General features: G+C 27.9%; 1 protein-coding gene across 2 annotated transcripts in view; it reads right to left on the reverse strand.

The window, feature by feature from the left end:
* prom (prominin) overlaps positions 1 to 19,922 on the reverse strand; it is a 98,382-nt gene that overhangs the window by 25,347 nt on the left and 53,113 nt on the right. For both annotated transcript variants that reach the window (XM_075366280.1, XM_075366281.1), the window contains 3 exons: positions 15,190 to 15,392; positions 11,755 to 11,890; positions 2,324 to 2,494 (listed from right to left, as the gene is read on the reverse strand). In XM_075366280.1, coding sequence (XP_075222395.1) covers positions 2,324 to 2,494; positions 11,755 to 11,890; positions 15,190 to 15,392 — 510 coding nt within the window. The remainder of the gene's footprint in view (positions 1 to 2,323; positions 2,495 to 11,754; positions 11,891 to 15,189; positions 15,393 to 19,922) is intronic.

A 19,922-nucleotide genomic window follows, 5' to 3' on the forward strand; every position in this document is an offset into this window, starting at 1 on the left:
TATTCTGCAGTTGCTAAAGATAGAAGTGTTGTGGGAAATAATTAGATTGAAAATAAATTTATTGATTGACTTTTATAAAAATATTAATGCAGCATATGATTACTAATTTAAAAGAGAGAAATTTAAACAAAACAATTTGGTTAAAGGGCAAAACAACTTCCACATCTAATTGTAACTATTAAGAGAGTGTATATACTGCCTTAGTCCAAGCTCTGAATGTTGTGGTATGAAGGGCTAGATGAAATATATAAGCTTGTGACCTGTACTTGTTTTAATCATATCACAAGAATTATTCAACTTTTAATTTTCAGCATATGTAACAATGGATCTCAATTGGTTACTAATAGCTACCACTAAAAAAGAATGGTGAAGTAAAATATTAACAATACAAATGCATTCTTCAATTGCACTACTGGAATATTCTAATCCTTCAGCTAATTAGAACTTAAATTATTTCACTTATGTATTATTGCATAATGTTGTTTGCAAATACTAAACTCCACAGATTATTAATAAATAAAAGTTGTATATGTTCTATTTCCTTTCATAAGGTTGAGAAGATTAATCATCAAAAAATAAAGAGCTCATGAAATAATAGTTCAGAATGAGAAAATTATGTTTTAAACTTTACAAAAAATAAATTAATTAAAAACAATTCAGTTTCTAAATGTATAGAGATATTCTTCCAAAAGGTATTTTCAGAACTATTATGTAGTTCTTTCATTAATGGTGCAGTGGGCTGCAAATAGAAGTTAGTGCTGCTTGTTTGAGGTAAACCCCATTGTCTGATCAAGTAGTGAGCTCCAGCAGTCGTCAAATTGTATTTTTCATCTTGGTTGTAGCTGTTCATTAAATAGGTTATTTCTGTAAGATTTAGCATTTTAAAAATTTACATCGGTGAGTTCATTACGTTGAGGTGGAGTGCACTGAGTTTCATGATTGTAATATGCTATGTATAAAATCTACTTGAATAGTATTTTGTATTTGTACCCAGTTTCTATGAGATTTTTTGTAAAGTTTGAATTGTATATTGTGCTTGAATATGCCCTTTATATCAATGCACAGTCACCATCAGGTCAATCTGATGGTTTTATATATACCAGAGAACCTTTTTGAAATCCTGATCCCTGTATAAGGGTAATGTTACTTTGATTAAAGTATCAAAAGCTTGTCTTCAAGTTGCCATTATTATTTTCTTACATAAACGATTCAATATTTAATTACGACTGATGCACAAAAGCCATCTCAATGATGAAATAAATTTTAAGATGGAAATTTTCATATTGTACCAAGAATAATCATACTGCCAACACATAAGAACAAAAATTTCTGTTTTAAAATAATAAGATGGTGAAGGGAGAAAACCATACAGAGTTTAGCTAAACTGAGCAAATGATGGTAATAATAATAATAATCTCATTACAGTCTAAATTTGTTGAATAAATACATATGTACTTAGTATTATGAAATAATCTATGAATTAACAGAGAGTTACAGATAAAACATGTATTCTCCTATGTTCATTAACATATAAATACTAATGTATTGTTATGATGTATACATATTACTTGTCTGTGGTAATTTCTGTCGTAAGAGGGCATTGATGACTTGCTGGCTTCTTCACTCTTAAGAAGTAAAAAAAAATGTATATAATAAATAATTAAAAGATCATTTTCTTTTAACAAAAGATTTAGTCTCTGTAAAATAACTATTAAACCAAAATGCTTAGATTATGACAGAAAAGAGAAACAATGATGATAGTCAAAGAATCAAGACTGGAAAAAATAATTAAATAAAGGGAAATTTTTAGAAAGTTTTTTGGATTTCAATGCAAAATAGTCAAAATATCTAAAGATCAAATAAAGAAATTTGAAAAAATAACAGACTCTATTAAAAAAGAAGATTAGGCTTTTATGGACACTTAAAAAAAATGAAGGACAACAGATTAATAAAAAGAATTTTTAATTGTCTAACTAAATAAAAACCAAAAAAACTGGTTTCAAGAAGTCAAAAAAGAACTGAAGGGTTTAATATTAAACAAAAAGAAATTTTGAGCCGAAATACTTACAGAAATAAAATAAAAAATTTCAAGAGTTATCAGGTAAAACCAAGAGGAAAAAGGGAAGAACATTTTCCCAAAAAGAGACATATATTTTCAAATAGGAAATTTCAATGTAAAATTGTTTTTTAATGCAATCCATAGATGACCAAAAAAAAAATCAAAAACCGTACAGAAATTTTAAAACAAATCGATATGTAATAAAAATTTTTAATAATAATTTATAGTGATAAAAAACACATCAAGCATAGTAATTATACATACCAATGCCAATAATCCATCTGTAATATTCCAGATCAGGTACATTTGTATAAACTTGTTCAAGGGAATTTTGACTTCTAATCACTTTTCCTTTTAAACCTCTAAAAAATATTTCTAGTGTTTTAACATCTTCATCAATGCGTGATCTCTGTTGGACAAGCTGACGACGTACATCTATTTTAAAAATTTGAGATAATTAATATCAGCTAAACGTTAATAATAGTGTATCAAATAAAGCACAATCCACTGTGCATGTGTGTAGTTTCATTGTATTTTATACATACTGTGTCTTATATGTTGTTTTTTTTGCATTTTTAAACAATAATTAAAATGTCATTATAATCTATATGTTGTAATTATGAGAAGATGAGTTAAGAATGTTTATTATAATTATAAGAAATTTGGACTGGTCTAGTTATTTTTTTATTTTTTTTTTAGCAGTGTTATAATATTGTGATTGAATAACTTGTGCTGGACATGTTAATTAAACATATATATAAAATATGGGTGTTTCTAAATTCCATTCCATACTGTTGAGTTATGAGTTATGTTAAACATTTAAGAAATAGATATACTACAAAAAACATAAAAATTAATGTTTGTGATGATGAATGTGAGATTTGTTCTTATGAGGTAATCAGAAAATTTGGATGCTTATACCAGGCATTTATATAACTGAAAAATAGTAACATAAATTTTTTTGTCTTATTAATTTCTTTAATGCTGAATGCGGATCAATTACATATTATGATGCCCAAATTTGAGCTAGAACTAATATAAAGCTATTGAAATATGTAAAAAATTTCAGTCTACTAAAAAATATACCAGAGTATATTTTATATGCCTATGTTGGGTTGCATCCTATTTATTTTCATACTTCAAAAATACATTTAATGTGTGTACAACACTAATTAATCTAACAAATGATGATACCCAAAATTCTAATGCCAAAAAATAATTAAGAGAGATATTTTCAGATGCCACCTGCGATTATGTAACTTACATTTTAAATATATCCTATTTTTTAATAAATAATATTGATATTGAAATATTTTGGATTCTGTAGGAACAAGATTCATCTATCAGCACAGCTGATAGATAAATATGAGAGCAATAGTCAAAATCAGAGTTATCAAAAACATTACAGTTAAACAATAATTATGAGAAAAATCTGCTTATAAACTGGTATTCAAGGTGCAAACTGAACTGATTTATTTAAACAAATATTCCTAAATATCTTTAAAAAACACTGTTCTCTTTGTAAATTAAAAATATAAGATGAAAATTTATAACATTTCATCATGATTTTTCTGACTCACAATTTGGAGTAACATCACTAAGCTTTGATTTGTTAATTGATTTTTTAAATGGTAGGAATAGGTGACTTATAAGCTTAATATTTTTGAAGTGTGTGGAATTATTGTTAGAGCCAGGTTGAGAAATTTGATTACTGATTTTAATTATTTTTTATTTAAGTTATTGGTTAGTTCTACATGTCATGATCTGACTTGTTTTTTTATATGAGAACACTTTTTTTAATTATATAATGCAATTATGTATTTCTTCCATTCTTTGATTTTTCTAGTTTTGGTCATATTTATTTAATTAAGAGTGTTGTATAAGGGGTTATAGGTCTATTTATTTATGTTTATTAATTTAACTGTTTATGCAATATCAATCACTCAGATGATATCTATTCTTATCAGGTATATGTCTACAATAAAAAGTATGTGTAATATTTTACAAGAGAGAAAAGTCCATCCAGGGCTGTAGAACAACTTTCTCTTTTTCTCATTATTTATATATATATATATATATATAATGTATATTAAAGGCAAATAAAGGCAATGTTATTAACTTTATTAAGTCTTTTTATGCATTCTGTTCAGCTTATGGTAAATATCTGGCAAATCTGATTTTTTTAGAAATATGGTAGATACAGAATTTGAATATATGGTCGAAAGGTTATTTTTGTTTAAATATGAAACAATATGAACAGACACAATCATTTAAATATTAAACCAAATTGTTCATGATTTGGAAACTCAGATAAAAATTAATGACCTATATCAGTATTTTTTAATCTGGGGGTTGCAAAATTAGCCTATAACTTTACATGTAAACAATAATGAAATAATTTTATGAGAAAAAAAATCATTTATTACAAACATTTTACTTTCATTTATTAGTATACATGCAACGAAAATAAATTAATGAAATGGTTGCATTTGTTTTTCATTTAAAAGTTTCTCAATACTACATTAGACACAAATCTACATTAGAAACACAAAAAAGCAAATTGTTTTCAAGTGATAAAAGACAATTCCTATATTTAGTTCTTAGCGCAAGCATAGATGAAAAACCCTTTTCACAGAGGTAAGACACAGCAAAAGGGACTAATATTTTCAATGTTTCTGTGACTAAATTTCCATATTCACTTCGACAAGCATCAAAAATGTATCTAAATCTTCAGATGTGAATTGTAAATATAACCGTTTTATTGGCAGACATTTCGATGAGTTGGTTGTGAATCTCAACAGGTAACTTAGTTACTGCAACAATGATTTCACTAAATAGATTCAATACCCACCCTTCGAGAAATCATTTTTACTTTCTGGGAAATACACTGCCAAATGAATTTTTAGCTCTCGCAAATGCATCTTCATGCTATACAAACTGGGGTGAATAATAATGTCTTCTTCATCCAAATTTTTCTCAATATATTTAGAAGTGATTGGAAACATATAACAATTTTTCTTTGAAGGCAAATAATCCAGATATTAAGCTTTGTAATGTAAGCATGAACTTTGTCATCAATAAAATGTTTTTTCATATCTTAGTAAATTCACATTCAATTGTTTAAATGCAAGAATACATCATCTAAGTAAACCAAAAAAAACATATACTCATTCTGAAAAAAAAAAACATTGGGAAGGGTGTTTATTTATCCTGGAAAAATGTTATTAATTCATCCAATTCCAATAACCAGATTAACACTTCCCCACGATAATTGTCTGACTTCTGTATGGAAAAGAAGAAATTTTCATTTTGCCTAATTAATCACAAAATTTAGCAAACAGCCTATTCTGTAATGATCGACTTTTAATAAAATTTTTACAGCTTTTCAAAGAACTTGTTTGAGACTTTCCAGCAAATTTTTTGTGGCAAGAGCATGTCTGTGAAGGAAGCAGTGTGTCCATTCTGTCCTTGGAATAAAACAATCTTTTAATTTTTTTCAAAAACCACTGTTCTTTCCTGTTTTCACCTTTACACCATCACTACATACTACAACTCATTTTGTCTGATTTATGTTATAGTTTTTAGTAGCTTCATAAAAACATCAAACAGACAATGTCTTGTTGCATGACCAGGTACTGATTTTAAAACAACATATTTTCCTTGATTGATCTGTCCCTATCGCATTCATATCTCAAAACATAAGAATTGAAACATTTTTTCCACATCTGTTGATTCATCAAACTGAATACTAAAGAATCACTTCAACTCACTTACTGAATTATGTGATTGTAAATTTCAGCAGCCATGTCATCAATTATACTGACTCATTTGAAAGTGAAATTTTTTCAATGTTTTTGCTTCTTCCACGCCTATTAAAACACTGATCATATCAATTGCAGCAGGCAATATGATGTTTTCTACAATTGTATGAGGTTTGTATAACTACTACTATTAATGCTACAAGATAATATGCTTCAAATGTACTTTTATCAGTATGGCTTGATTTACAAATAGAAGCTTTTTGAATTCTCAAAGTATGTAATTTTCTTTTTAAAAAATCCAAGGGTTTGCTTTTATAATCTGGATGTTTAGTTTCCAAGTGTCAAATTAGTTTTGATGGCTTCATGCTTTCATCAGAGAAGACTTGAAAGCAAATGATGCACTGTGGCTTTCCATCCAATATAATAATTTAAATAACTATCATTGTACAATTTTGTCTTTTTATCAATCGATTCACTGGATATAGATGGATCACTTTGTTTTTTCAAAAAATTATCTATTTTGCGTAAGAATCTAAGTAAAAAAAAGTTATACAATTTGACTGCACACTAAAAAAGTGAAACCTCAATTATTATTATTTTCAGTGAAATTACTTTTTTAAAAAATTAAATAAAGGCCCATACCCACACTTCGAATTCAAAACTAAAATGACGTTTTCCACTCCCTCACACCTATTTTGTAACTGCTGGGATCATAACTGCTGTGTTCAAATGTGTCATATGTATATGCTGTGAGAGCATCATGTTTGAACTTGATGCTCTACAGTGAATATTATGCAATCAGACAAAATTACAAGGAGCATGTACAGATCAAGTTGGAACCTGTAAATTGCTCATGTTTGTTCACTTCATACCTGTCACTATCAATGCAGCTAAATAGTTTTAACTAGGTTTCATTAGGTTGTGGTTGGGGGATCATGAAATATTCATTATATATATATTTTTTAACTTTTGAGAGTTGTGGAGCTAAAAAGATTAAGAATCACTGGTCTAGATATTACACAGTACAAACTTATCGACTTTTTGCACGTGCTTCTCACAATTCTTAATATAGTATAACCTAACATATAATTCATTATTGCTGATCAGCTCATAACAACATCCTATACACATAAACATAGAAATATCACATTAATTATAAATGTTAACTAATTAAACATATTAAAACACTGTGAAACATTTACCAACAACAATTTTTGAAGGACAACTCTAGAACAATTCACTTGAGGAGTGTATTTTTTAATTCATTACTCAATAAAGCAGTTCAAATTTAGTAATGCTCATTCAACTGCAAATCTATCCTTAATCTAACAATTTCAACAATTAACTTACTGTTTTAAATTTATTCAAATATTATATATTCATTTTAATATAACATTTTCTTGTGATTCAGTACTGAGTGTAGGGTTAGTCAAAAGTTAAACTTAATTCCAATAATGTAATCCTAAACCTATAATTATCTATCTTATTTATCATTGGGGAGAGAAAGAAACTCTTCCAGAGAGTTAAAACATTTTTCAAGCAAAAGCTGCATTTGCCTTATTATACAAATTTTTTGTTATCATAAGTACCAATGCCATATGGTAATTACTCTGTGATTCTACTTGATTGCTAAACATAAGATATTTTACATTCAAATAATGTTGTTCTATGCACTTCTATAAATTTTTTTTCATTTTTTGTATTATGATAAGAGAATCTAATTTCTTTAAAAATATTTCTGTCTATTACTTAGCATTACTTCATAATTAAATAATGACAGAAACATCAATAGTAATAAATCTTGTAAAACAGTGCCCAGACAAGATTTAATTTTTAATACCATCTTTAACAATAATTAATTTCTTTTAATTGCATAGTTAGTAACGATTATCTGTGTAAATAAATTGAACGTCGACTCAAAATTAAATTACACATGTGGTATTAATTTTCAAAATTGTTCAGTTTTGTTTTTCAAATGATGAATTTGAATTAATAATGTTCTTATTTCAAGGAATAAATTTATTAATGAAAAATTTTTCTTTAAAAAGATATAAAAGTTTCAAATTAATTTACGTTAATAAAAATTTATTAAAGGTTTTACAATTACATAAATTTTATAAAAGAATATGTATAATTTGTATATATTTTATAAATAGCTATTATTAAAAATGAAAAAAAAAACTTAATTATCAAAAATATAACATAACTATTACATTTTTGTGTTTACAAATATTTACAGTTGGTTATATTATGGTTTAATTCTAAATTACATACAATTATGTACATTAATAAGCAGTAATCAAAGTTAAGGTATTTTGTTGTTACATTTGATTCAATAATTCGTAATAAATTAAGTTTAAATAATTAAAAAAAAAAATTTTAAAACTAGTAAAGAACAAACCTTATCAAAGTTGACCTCATAGACTAACACCTGGTTTTTACTATTACATAAGAAATAATAAATCAATAGATAAAAAAGAATTAGACGATACCAAAATTATACATTATAGAATAAATTAAAATTTTTTTTTTTAACATTGCTACAATGATAATACAGGGTAACATATTAATCTTGAAAAAACTAAATAGATTAAATTTATTTTTATATATTCATGACTGTCATTTATTTATAATTTAGTTATCATATTCTATAATTTATTTTTTTATTTTATGTTGCATAAATTAAAAAAAAAGTATGTAAATTTAACAGATTTTAATATTAAAGCATTTGTGATAAATATTATTACAAGAAAAAATCTGTTTTCACTGTGGTAGCTGTAAAGCAAAGTAAAATTAATTATTTGAATGGTGAAAGAGAAATGAAGAGACATGTTATATAAGAGAGAAACATGGAAGGGGGATGATATAGGCTCACTGACCACTGTAGTTGACTGTGTGTATACATAAAACTGCTAGTGATGATGGTCCATCATATATTTAACTTTAAATTAGTCAATGTATATCATCCACATTAAAAAAGTGTATAAATATTTTTAAGTTTATTTTTCTTTGGGTCATCTGGTTTGTGTATTTAACAAATTTTTTTAGGTTCTGTGGTTGCTAACCATTTATTTCAAAGGATTTATAGAATTATTTTTATAAACAAGGTAAAACAGCGATAATTTCATTTTTTATACATCATAAAAAAACTGTGGACATGAAATTGATTTATAAATATATTATTAAAGATAAGTAGTTCATTAATGTAGATACATTAATTTTATACAATAATTCTCAAGTGTTATGATGTAAGAGTTTCTATGAAACTGATTGAATGAAGTGAAGACAAGTATATAAAAAACTTCATTTTTGTTCACACAGTAAATTTGACACCAAATTTTGACAAATTTCCAATATCTTAATGAAGATATTGGAAATTTGTCCAATGGACAACCAAATGGACAATTGATTTTGTCCATTTAAAAAACAGTGAAAAAAGAAAAGTAAGATAAATAGAGAAAATTTTGTTAGTTAACATACATTACTCACATTGTAGGAATCCTCGACTATAAACAGTTGTCTTTCCTCTAAACAAGAATTCATGACCCTAGTATATACTACTTTTCTAATACACTTTTCTAATATCATGAAGTTCTTCCAGGACTTTCATAACCTACTCTACTCATGAAAATAATGGATAAAGTTCATTAAATAAATGTTCTATAATGAAATATTTCGCTTGGATTTCAGCTACCCTGGTGAAATGACGTCGTACTGAAATTTTAAGGACATTAATTAAGAGACAAAATTAGTGATTTCTTATGGTTTTTGACCTGAAAAATTGAATAAAATAGACCCCAGAAAAGTATTTATGGTAGTTTTTCAGAAATTTGGGGTGAAAACCAATAAATTGGGGTAAAAAATCCCAGTTTTTTATGTTTGACATACAATAACTTTGTTAAATGGGTAATAAACACATAAAACCTTTAAACAAAATTTGTAGAGAATATAATTCTGAATAAAACGAAGAAAAGTTAGGAAAATTTGAATTTCATTTAGAAACTGTACACTAGACCAAAGTGCATTATATGTACCAGTTTATAATAAATGTTCAAAAATGAGCGCGCCATTTTCAACACATTTCTTGGCATACTTTTGTTGCTCTTTTTATTTTTTTTAGGATTGTCTGTAAGTTGCTCAGCTGCATCCATAATGTGTGGACAATTAATACCTCATGAGAATGTAGTGTTATTTTATATATATCTTTCATCCATCCCCAGATACAAAAATGTAAAGTTATTAGGTCAGGTGATCGTGGTGGCCAGGAATGTGGACCTCACAACCGATCCATTTCTCAGAGAAATAATGTTTTAAGCAAGTGAAAGCAGCTCAAGAGAAGTGGGGAGGCGCACCTTATGCTGGAAGTAACTTCCAGCATAAGGATTATACTGGGTTAATAACTTTCAGTTACTGTACATCAAACATAAAAAACAGGGGTTTTTTTACCCCAATTTATTGGTTTTAACCCCAGATTTCTCAAAAAAATACTGCAGGTACATTTCTGGGACCTATTTTATTCAATTTTTCAGGTCAAAAACCATAAGAGACGCTAATTCTGCCTCTTAATCAACGTCCTAAAAATTTCAAGACAATCTCATTTCACCGGGGCAGATGAAATCCAAGTGAAATATTTCACTAGCCATTTTGCTTTGCAAACGAAGCATTTTAGAACATATGCTTATATGAACCTTTTCCATTATTTTAACGAGTAGAATAGGTTATGAAAGTCCCGGAAGACTTTGTGATACACTCTGTACAAAATAGTCAAGTATGTTTTTATGATTTTCAGAAGTTTTTAAGGTAAGAACTGGTACAAAAGAGCACAATGTAACTCATCTTTCTCCCAGTTTCTTATCTGATTAATTTCACTGTTAAAGAAGTTAATTCCATAATAAAGGTATGACCAGTTTTCCCCACACTGATAATCATTTTTTTAGAATCTTAAAGAAAAACAATGTTATACTATAATAAGAATCTTCTTTATTATGCAGAAAAGAGTTTTTAACAAAAACTTACTTCATTTTGCATTCAAAGAATTTTATTTAAAATATAATTAGACTTACAAAGCTGAATAGAGAATAAGTTGAAACTTTTTACCGATTAAACAAAATTTTTCATAGTGGATGTGTAAAGCCAGTGGTGGGTTTCAGTCTGATCAGAATGAAAATTATGTTTCAATTGCATTCTCTTAATGAATAATTAATTCTCTTAATTATAATTAATTAGCATATTTTGTATTTCAACCAAGATGAGTGATTATGCCTCATTTATTGCCATTTGATAAAAATCAATAAGGCTTATTGGAAAAAAATATAAAAATGAATTGGGCAGAGCAGGATATATATATATATATATATATATGGACATGAATTTTCAATCTCTTTTAATACTGGTCAACAAATCCTGTGAAAGCACCATTAGTTAGTTCCCCAATGGATACAACTGGAAATTCAAAATCAGCAAATAACTAATTAATTCTCACTGGATTCAATCTAGGGTCAGCTAACAATCAATGTATTTTGATTTAATCATTACCGTAATATATTGGCTAACACTGATTAATAAATAAAAAAATACCATTCTGCTTTGAAATTAAGTTGTACATTTCATATATATTCTTTAATTCATCTGTGATACTTTTGTTACCTACACGCATATGCTCATGCACACACACACACACACACACACACACACACACACACACACACACACACACACACACACACACACACACACACACACACACACACACACAGAGAGAGAGAGAGAGAGAGAGAGAGAGAGAGAGAGAGAGAGAGAGAGAGAGAGAGAGAGAGAGAGAGAGAGAGAGAGAGAGACACATATACACACACATGCTCGCACACACAGTGAGGGAGAAAGAGAGTATGCGAATTGGTGAGGGGGTAAAAATATTTTAGAATCCTTAATATTTACCTTGTCTTGCAGTTTTAGTATCAGAATCGACTTGTCGTGGTAAATCTCTGTATAATATTCTAGCTGTATCCACAGCAGTTCTAAGTTCTGCACCTCCCATTTGCCTCACTCTTTTCAATTTATCATCTTGGCGCAGCTAAAATGATATAATGGTTTGATTATTATTATTAAATTACAAAACTTGTTAAGCATTTAGTACCAACTAAAAGGTATTGTATGGTATTAAGTTTATTTATAAACATATTTTAATAGAGTATCTACACATATAACTTAAATAGTTTTTAATGACAATAAGAATAATTCAAATTTTAACAATTAAGGTTGGGCATACATATACAAATTCCTGTATGAAGCCTCCTTTTACGAACATAAGCAAAAACTAATAATTACATTTATTTTTGTAATTATTTTTAATTAACCTTTCATAAGAGTGATGTAGTAAATCACAGACTATTTTCGCCACATTAAAAAATATATGTATTGTTATAAGATATTCCTCACATAATGGTAGTAAGGTAAATTTTTTTAATATATGAATAGTAAAATTGTCATTTTATAAAAGAGTAGCCTCCTTAAATATTACTTATTTTACCTAGCGTGTTCCTGGTAAGAGATGTTTGCACAGAGAATGGCTATGGTAACTCTTGGAATTACATCTGTCAGGTCACCAACAAATACTATCTGTCATGGCCTTTATACCTCTAGCTTGTTACATCTTCAGATTGCCAGACCAGGATATGTTATTAATTATTATAACCCAACTACAGAATGATGTCTGGGATAAAGTATGTTAACACCAAGATTATATTTTAATGCGAACAGCCATAGCATTAAAATTGAACTGGTCTTACTAGGTCTTGATCTCCCACAAGGCAGTAGAACCCTCTGTCATATTCTAACACATAAGGATGTAATCAATAAATTTAGTTTGATGAATATTAAAACGCAGTTTTACTAAAAATAAATAAATTTTAATAAATAATTGTGGAAATGGAAACAATTTGTTAAAATGGAAGAAACTATCTGTGATTTCATGTAACATTTTTTTGAAAAAAATTTCAAATTCATGCCTTTTAAACTTAAAATTTGTAGGGTTTTTCAATAACGATCAGTATCCAATGTACAATTTTAGCATTAGCAAAATTTAAGATTAATTTTTAACTTAAAAGTTTAAAAAGTGATTTGAAGCATTTGAATAAAATATTCTGATGACAGAAACAGGAATTAGCTTCAATATATAATTTTTTAACATACAGCAATATCAAGTAATTATTCAGTAATACTGACAATATTAATTTGAATTTTGTCATATCAATCTCTGTTATTGCATTTCAAATAGATAATGTATAGATTACAATGACTATTTATTAAACAAATTTGTTTTTTTTTTACGAGGAAAAATTAAAAAAAAAATAAACCATACATCTGGATCATTGTAAATTTTGAGGACCAAAATAATTAGTTATAGCCCAGCATTACCTGAAAACTAGTCACAAAATTTGATAATTAGGATTATATATATTTTTTAAAAACATGCATAATAAACAAGAATTAGGTAGTTTGGAAATTTACTTTATCAAAATGGTGATCCACAAATGTCACTGCTGAACAGACTGATATTTAAGCTTTTTGAATTTTAAATTTCTTCTCTTAAATTGTGTTCACAGGTGCATACATCTCTGATTGGTTTAAAGGTCATGCTGTCTTTATTTTTACTGAGATAAATTTTATTATCCAACCTGTATAAAAGGTAGGCAATCTGAAATGGTGATCTAAGTGATTTAATGTTTTTTAGGTTAAATTTATTCTTTTTATTGGGTGTTGTCTAAAATGATAACAGTTATAAGAATATTTTTTTTATTCTTTTACTAAAAATCTTACTAAAATTACTCTTATAGGCTTTTCTGAGTACTATTTATCAATTAATACTTTCTATTTTAATTATTCTTTATATATATTTCTTAAATATATTTTTGCATAGTGTTTAATGATGGTGATTGTTCAACAATCAAAACTGTCATCTGAATTTAGATTTTAAGTAAAATTGCTCAAAATAGTTTTTGAGCATAATCTTGCATTCCAATTTGCTATTATTATTATTATTATGCTTTTACGGCCAACATGGGACCACGTAAGTCAATTTTAGTTGGATCTTTTCTGAGAAAAGCGTGTTATTTTACTCTTTCGAGCTGCCCAGTATTTCTTCATCCGTTCAGATCTTGCTTTCTTTTCTTCATCCGTAAACACCCTCTTCGTTGTATTTTGTCGTTTGTCTGTCTTTTGTTTAAATCTAATGCTTTTATCTTTTAGCTTTGTAATTTTTCCAGTTTTATTCTGTAGGTCAGTCAGGGAAATTCCCAATTCTTTCATATCTTCTCTAATTTCTTTGATCCATCCTACCAATTTGCTATATATATATATATATATATATATATATTCTTTGTTATTATTAATGTGGAGCAGTTGCTTAATACGATGGCACCAAGTCTTGCATCAATGATAGAAAAAATCATTGATGCAAAGATTGAGTCGATCCATTGGTCAGAACCAATAAAACATGTAAAGGCTCATTCCCAGACTGACATCGTTGATATAAGAAACTTACCAACGCAGCACAAAAAACCAGAAAAACCTGCGATTATAAAGCCACCAACTGATGTAAAAGTTAAAAATCTTGATTTATCTGGCAAACAGAAACAGATCACTCCATCGTCTAGTCACAAGGGTAAGGAAATTGTGACAAGAAAATCTGAGTCTACCGAAATGGAGGTGCAAGTCATTATTGAGAAAGCACAGACACAAATGATATAATAACTGCAACAATGGAGCCTCCAAAAGCTCAAAGAACAGCTTCGGTGAGAGCATCTATTTCAGCTGGACCCAGCACTCCATTAGAGATCGAATCAAGCTCATCAGCAGCCGAAAGTGCATCGCTTGCTAGTTTAGATTCCATAGCAACGATGCTAACAGCACCAACGAAGCTTTCATCACCTGATGTAAGCCGGCGAACGTCATTGGCATCAGAAAGAGAAGAAGATGCCATGTCTGAGGCCTCAGACACACTGTCATCGGAAGTTGAGGCCGTTCGCAGAATGGAAAAACGGTGCAAGAAAGGAAAGCCTAGACGGTAAATATTGGATTCGAAAGTTCTATTAGAATAAGAAATTTTGAACCTTTTTTTTTCTTTTTTTTTTTTTTTTTTTTTTTGAAGTGGGACGGGGCTAATGACCAAAGTAGTCGATGTCCCTACAAACCTCAAAAAAAAAAAAAAATATATAATAATAATGTAGTCTATTAGAAAATAATATGCAACAATAACATCATCAAGGGACTATCCATATGGAAAAATATTGTTTTAAAACTGGCAAGTATTCTTATTGTAGAATAATAAAATTAAATCAGTTCAGATAGTAGAGATCACTAAGTTATCCTTACAAAATCAATATTCAAAGTGATGTCTAAGCCAGTTCTATCAATGGTGTCACATAAAGAACGATCTAAGTATGAACAATGTCTTTTAAATGAATCAACTTGTAGGCGGAGATCATAAAGTTTTTCTCTTGTAAGTACAATTGCTTCACCGACCAATCCTGCGGCAAGTTGAACTAATTCTACTAATTCAGCAACTTTACTGGCATCTGAAAAAGTGAGATAAAATAAACATTTTTTATGTCCAGAATAATTCAACACTATTTTACATTACGATATACTAATGATTATGTTGCTTTATTTTAAAGAATGAGTTATGGAATGAAATTAAAATTTGAAGTTAAATTAAAGAATTAGTAATTGAACAATGTTTTAGAAGACTTATTGTATGAATTTGATGACAGGAGAGAAATGTAGTGTGTAAATAAATAAGAGTAAAACAAAGATAATGAAATAATTATGATAAATGATAACCAGAAAAACCAAAAAGGCAAAGAATAGAGGCTGTTAAAATATTTTGTTAATAGAAAAATGTTGAAAATTATTAATAATTGTTAAGTGAATTGGTAACAGTTTGAAGTTAAACGATTTTGTATGAATTAAAGAAAAAAAAGCATAGCCAATTCTTATTGAAGAAGAAAGATTAGTTAGTACTACATCATAAATAATATATTCAGATTTTTTAATGTAGAAATGGAACAAAGTATGGTAGATTAAAATTATTGTATGTGACAAAGAATAAAGTATATAAAACAAATAATAAACATTTAGGATACAGGAAACATGTTTAAAATAAAAGTTGGCCCACATTAGAAAGAAATTAAGGGATGCATCAAAACAGTCAGATGACAGGGTAAAAAAAAATATTGTACTTTATAAATTTTAGGATTATATTATGAAAGAATAATTTTTAATTCTTAGATGATGTAAATATGCCAAGTTTTTAAAATCCTCATAGATTAAATGCAGATATTTTTTGATCGATGTGACGTAATTTAAAAAAAAAAAAACATATCAGTGATTCATTTTAAGATTATGTGGATGTTGAATGAATGTTCAAAAGATATTTTTGTGGGTAATTGTAAATACTCATAATACCCATAATAACACTCACAACACCACTAATAACTCTTTCATTAATGGAGTTATTAGTGGGATTGTAAATCAACTAAAGGAGTTATACCGGGTGAATAATTAAAACTTAACCGTTATAGACTAAATATTGTATGAATGAAATGAAATCGTAAATTAAATTAGATTCTGAATTTACATTATAAAAAGCATACATATTTACCATATTTTTATAAAAGATGTTTGAAGTGAGCACCCTGGCAAGCAATGCACTTTTCAGCTTAAATGAGGTACCATTGAAAATGTTGTTGTCAATGGTGTCAATTTCTTGTTGAATGTTCACCTTGCCTTGCCTTGTTGGGAGTTCATCAATAGTGTGGGGATTTTATTTATAAACTCTCTCCTTTAAATAACCCAAAGGAAAAAATCACAACTAGGCAAATCTGGGGAATGCAGAATTCACTGCTCTCTGCTGACTGTACACATATGTTTTCTATACAAGTTGCATGAATGGGTGATAATGAATTGTTTTATGTTTGACATGTTGCTCCATCTTGTTGGAAGAAGCTCTTTTTCATGATCTCTTTACTCAATATAGAATACTTTGAAAATTATACAGTATACTTTTGTATTGATAATTCAATCAAAAAATATTGGTATCACTTACAATTTTCAGAAACAATACACCATATATTGATTTTCTTGTCATAAAGTGGAATGGTCACAAACATCTGGAGGACTTTTAGTCATCCAGTAGCTGATGTTATGTGAATGAACCTGCTCAAATAAATATTTGTCTGATATGAAATACATCAGGTTTATTTTACTGACAATATTTTTGAGAAGTGCCAATAATTAAGACATTTCGGTTTATCTGTTCTCTTAAGTTGTTACACATTTATTATATGATACTGATTCAAATTTAAATCATGCAGAATTTTATGGCAAGATGTGCATTTTACACCACTTTGTTGTAATGACGTAAAAATACATTTTTTTAGATTAGTAGAAATCAGCTATCACCTCTGGAGTACTAATGCGCACGCCTATTTTGTTTTGTGTTTGAAACTGTCCCTGTTGTATGCTATTTTCAACCAAATTGTGCATAGTACTATTTGCTGGGGTACTGCATTCATAATTTTTTTGTCAATATTTGATGTGTTTCTTGAAAGGAACCAGTATGCACATAAGTTTCTACTACAGTAACCTTTTTTCCAATTGAATAAAGCATTTTAGAAAAATGTACAGAAGGAAACTATACTTCCAGTGATGGATGAATAGTTTACAATTGAGAACAATAGACCAGAATTAATATACACAATCAATAGTGGTGCTAATAATAAGTGACAAAGTGAGACTCAAATTACTGCATTTTGAGTAGGTTCAGTTCAGTATTCCTCTACTGTGAATAATTATTTCTGTAAATATCTTTTACAAGAGCAAATTCCACACTGTAAGCGAGTCATTAATATCTTTTTAAATTTATTATTAAATGATTCACTCTCAAGTTAATGAAACTATTTCTGTATCAGGGACTTATGGGGCTTAGTTAATTCTCCAGTGGGGTTAACTGTTAGCTTCTATTAATAATGTCTCAAACTGGTTTGGAAACTCCTTTAGTATAATATGCTTCATCAATGTTATTTGCTCATTTAATATGCTGTATTTATCAGATGTGCTTGTAAATTTTGTATTGTTAAAGTATGTGAGAGCGTTGTTTTTAAATCATGTGTAATAAATTTTACGTTGGTTCATGTATTGAATCTGTCGTGTCTTTTGGCTATGAGGTGATTTTCAAAAGATGACTTTGTTTTATGTGTATGTCATCTTTGTATCTGTAAGAATTTATATATATATATATATAAAATATAAAAACGTAAATATTTGTTTATTCATAATTTTAAATTTCCGAAAGTTCTTCATAGAGTGCTTTGAAATTTTTACACAATTTGCATTCGAATACACGTGTGTTTTTATATACCTACTATTTATATTCCTAAGGTCACACCTGTGGTAGGTAAAAAAATTTTTTTTTTTAAACATCGCTACCTGTTGGACGTAAAAGCAACACACGCTATAATAAATATTTTAAGATTTCAATTCAGTGTTTCCGATATGTGTGTCCGCTATAGGCTAAAAAACTACTGGACCGATTTACGCGTGGGGAAAAAGAGAGAAAGGGAAAAAAAGAAGCGGAAAATGCAAAAAAGAAAAAAGGGAAAAACGGGGAAAAGGAAATGGAAAGGGAAAGGAGAAAAAATAAAAAGGGATTGGGGGAAAGAGGAAGGGGAAGAGAAAGGGGGAAGTAATGGTAAAGTAGGAATACATGGGAAATGGGGAAAATGAAAGGGGAGAACATGGAAATGAAAGGGAGTATGGTAAAAATGAAATGGGAAAAAGGAAAGGAGGAAAGAGAAAGTGCAAAAGGGAAAGGTTAAATTTTATGAAATTTCGTAATGTCATTTTTTAATGTTATATAACTTTCAATTGTGTTCATTTATGACTGAAAAAAAAAATATATATATATATAAATGTATATATATTCAAATCTAGCAATAACGAAGAATTGCCGGGTCTGCTAGTATATATGTAGCTTTACTGATGTAGTATTTAGTGGAATCACTACAATTAAACTCCTGATTTTCTATATTTTATTAGTTCATTGTTTAATATTTTATTCAACAAATAAAATGCAATTCTGACAAAAATAACATATTTAAAAAAAAATGAGTGCATAAATTTGAGGGGTTTCATAAATTTTTTAAGACGAATATCATTAACAAAATTGTTTCCATTGGAAAATGAGCTTATTACTTTTATAAGTAAACCTTCCATTAAAAAGTAAATAACCTAATATTTAATAATTTTGAAGTTTTTTTGTTGTTTAATTTTTGTTTCTTTAACTTGAATCATTTTTATTCTTAAATCTGTGGTACAGATACAAATGATAGATTTGGTGTAAAAAATAAAGATTTATATTTAAATTTTGAATTCAGTAATAGTGAAAAAGATAATATTATAATATTAGTGATAAGATAATATTATAAAATATTATCTTAAACAAAGATAATATTTTTAACTTCATGTTAAGGTGTATATGTATGTGTCAATTGTTGTTTATTATTAAATAAGAAACTATTCCATTGACCTATGTAATGAATTGTCTCTGCCTTACATCTGGAAGGTTTTGAACAAATTTTCATACAAAATCCTGGTCAATGTTTCATAAAAAATTCACATTACATAAGTGACCAATTGCTAAATTAAAATAAGTTGAAATTAAAAATAATTTTTCATTTAGAATTTTACATAATTATTTGTACTACTTATAGAATAAAATAATACCGGCAAATTTTAAATATCACTAAAACTGTGTAAATAACCATACAATGAAGTCTTGTAAAGTATGCAACACAGTATAACGCTTTAATATAAGCATAATACTGAAACCTTATAGGTGTGTTAAAGAATTACAAGATTTCTTTTACAGTCATCAATAATTGTGTTACAAGAAATAACGTAGTACATCATGTACTGTATCTAATTTTATTAAGTTACAAGAAAATATATGCAACTTTTCTTCTTTGCATTTCTTAGTTAATATTCTACATTTATTAAAGTTATGAAAATAATCAATAAATCTTTTTAAAATTTGGGTTTGTTTTAAG

The sequence above is a fragment of the Lycorma delicatula genome, chromosome 5, assembly GCF_047948215.1.
Source record: "Lycorma delicatula isolate Av1 chromosome 5, ASM4794821v1, whole genome shotgun sequence".
NCBI classification, from domain to species: Eukaryota; Metazoa; Arthropoda; class Insecta; order Hemiptera; family Fulgoridae; genus Lycorma; species Lycorma delicatula.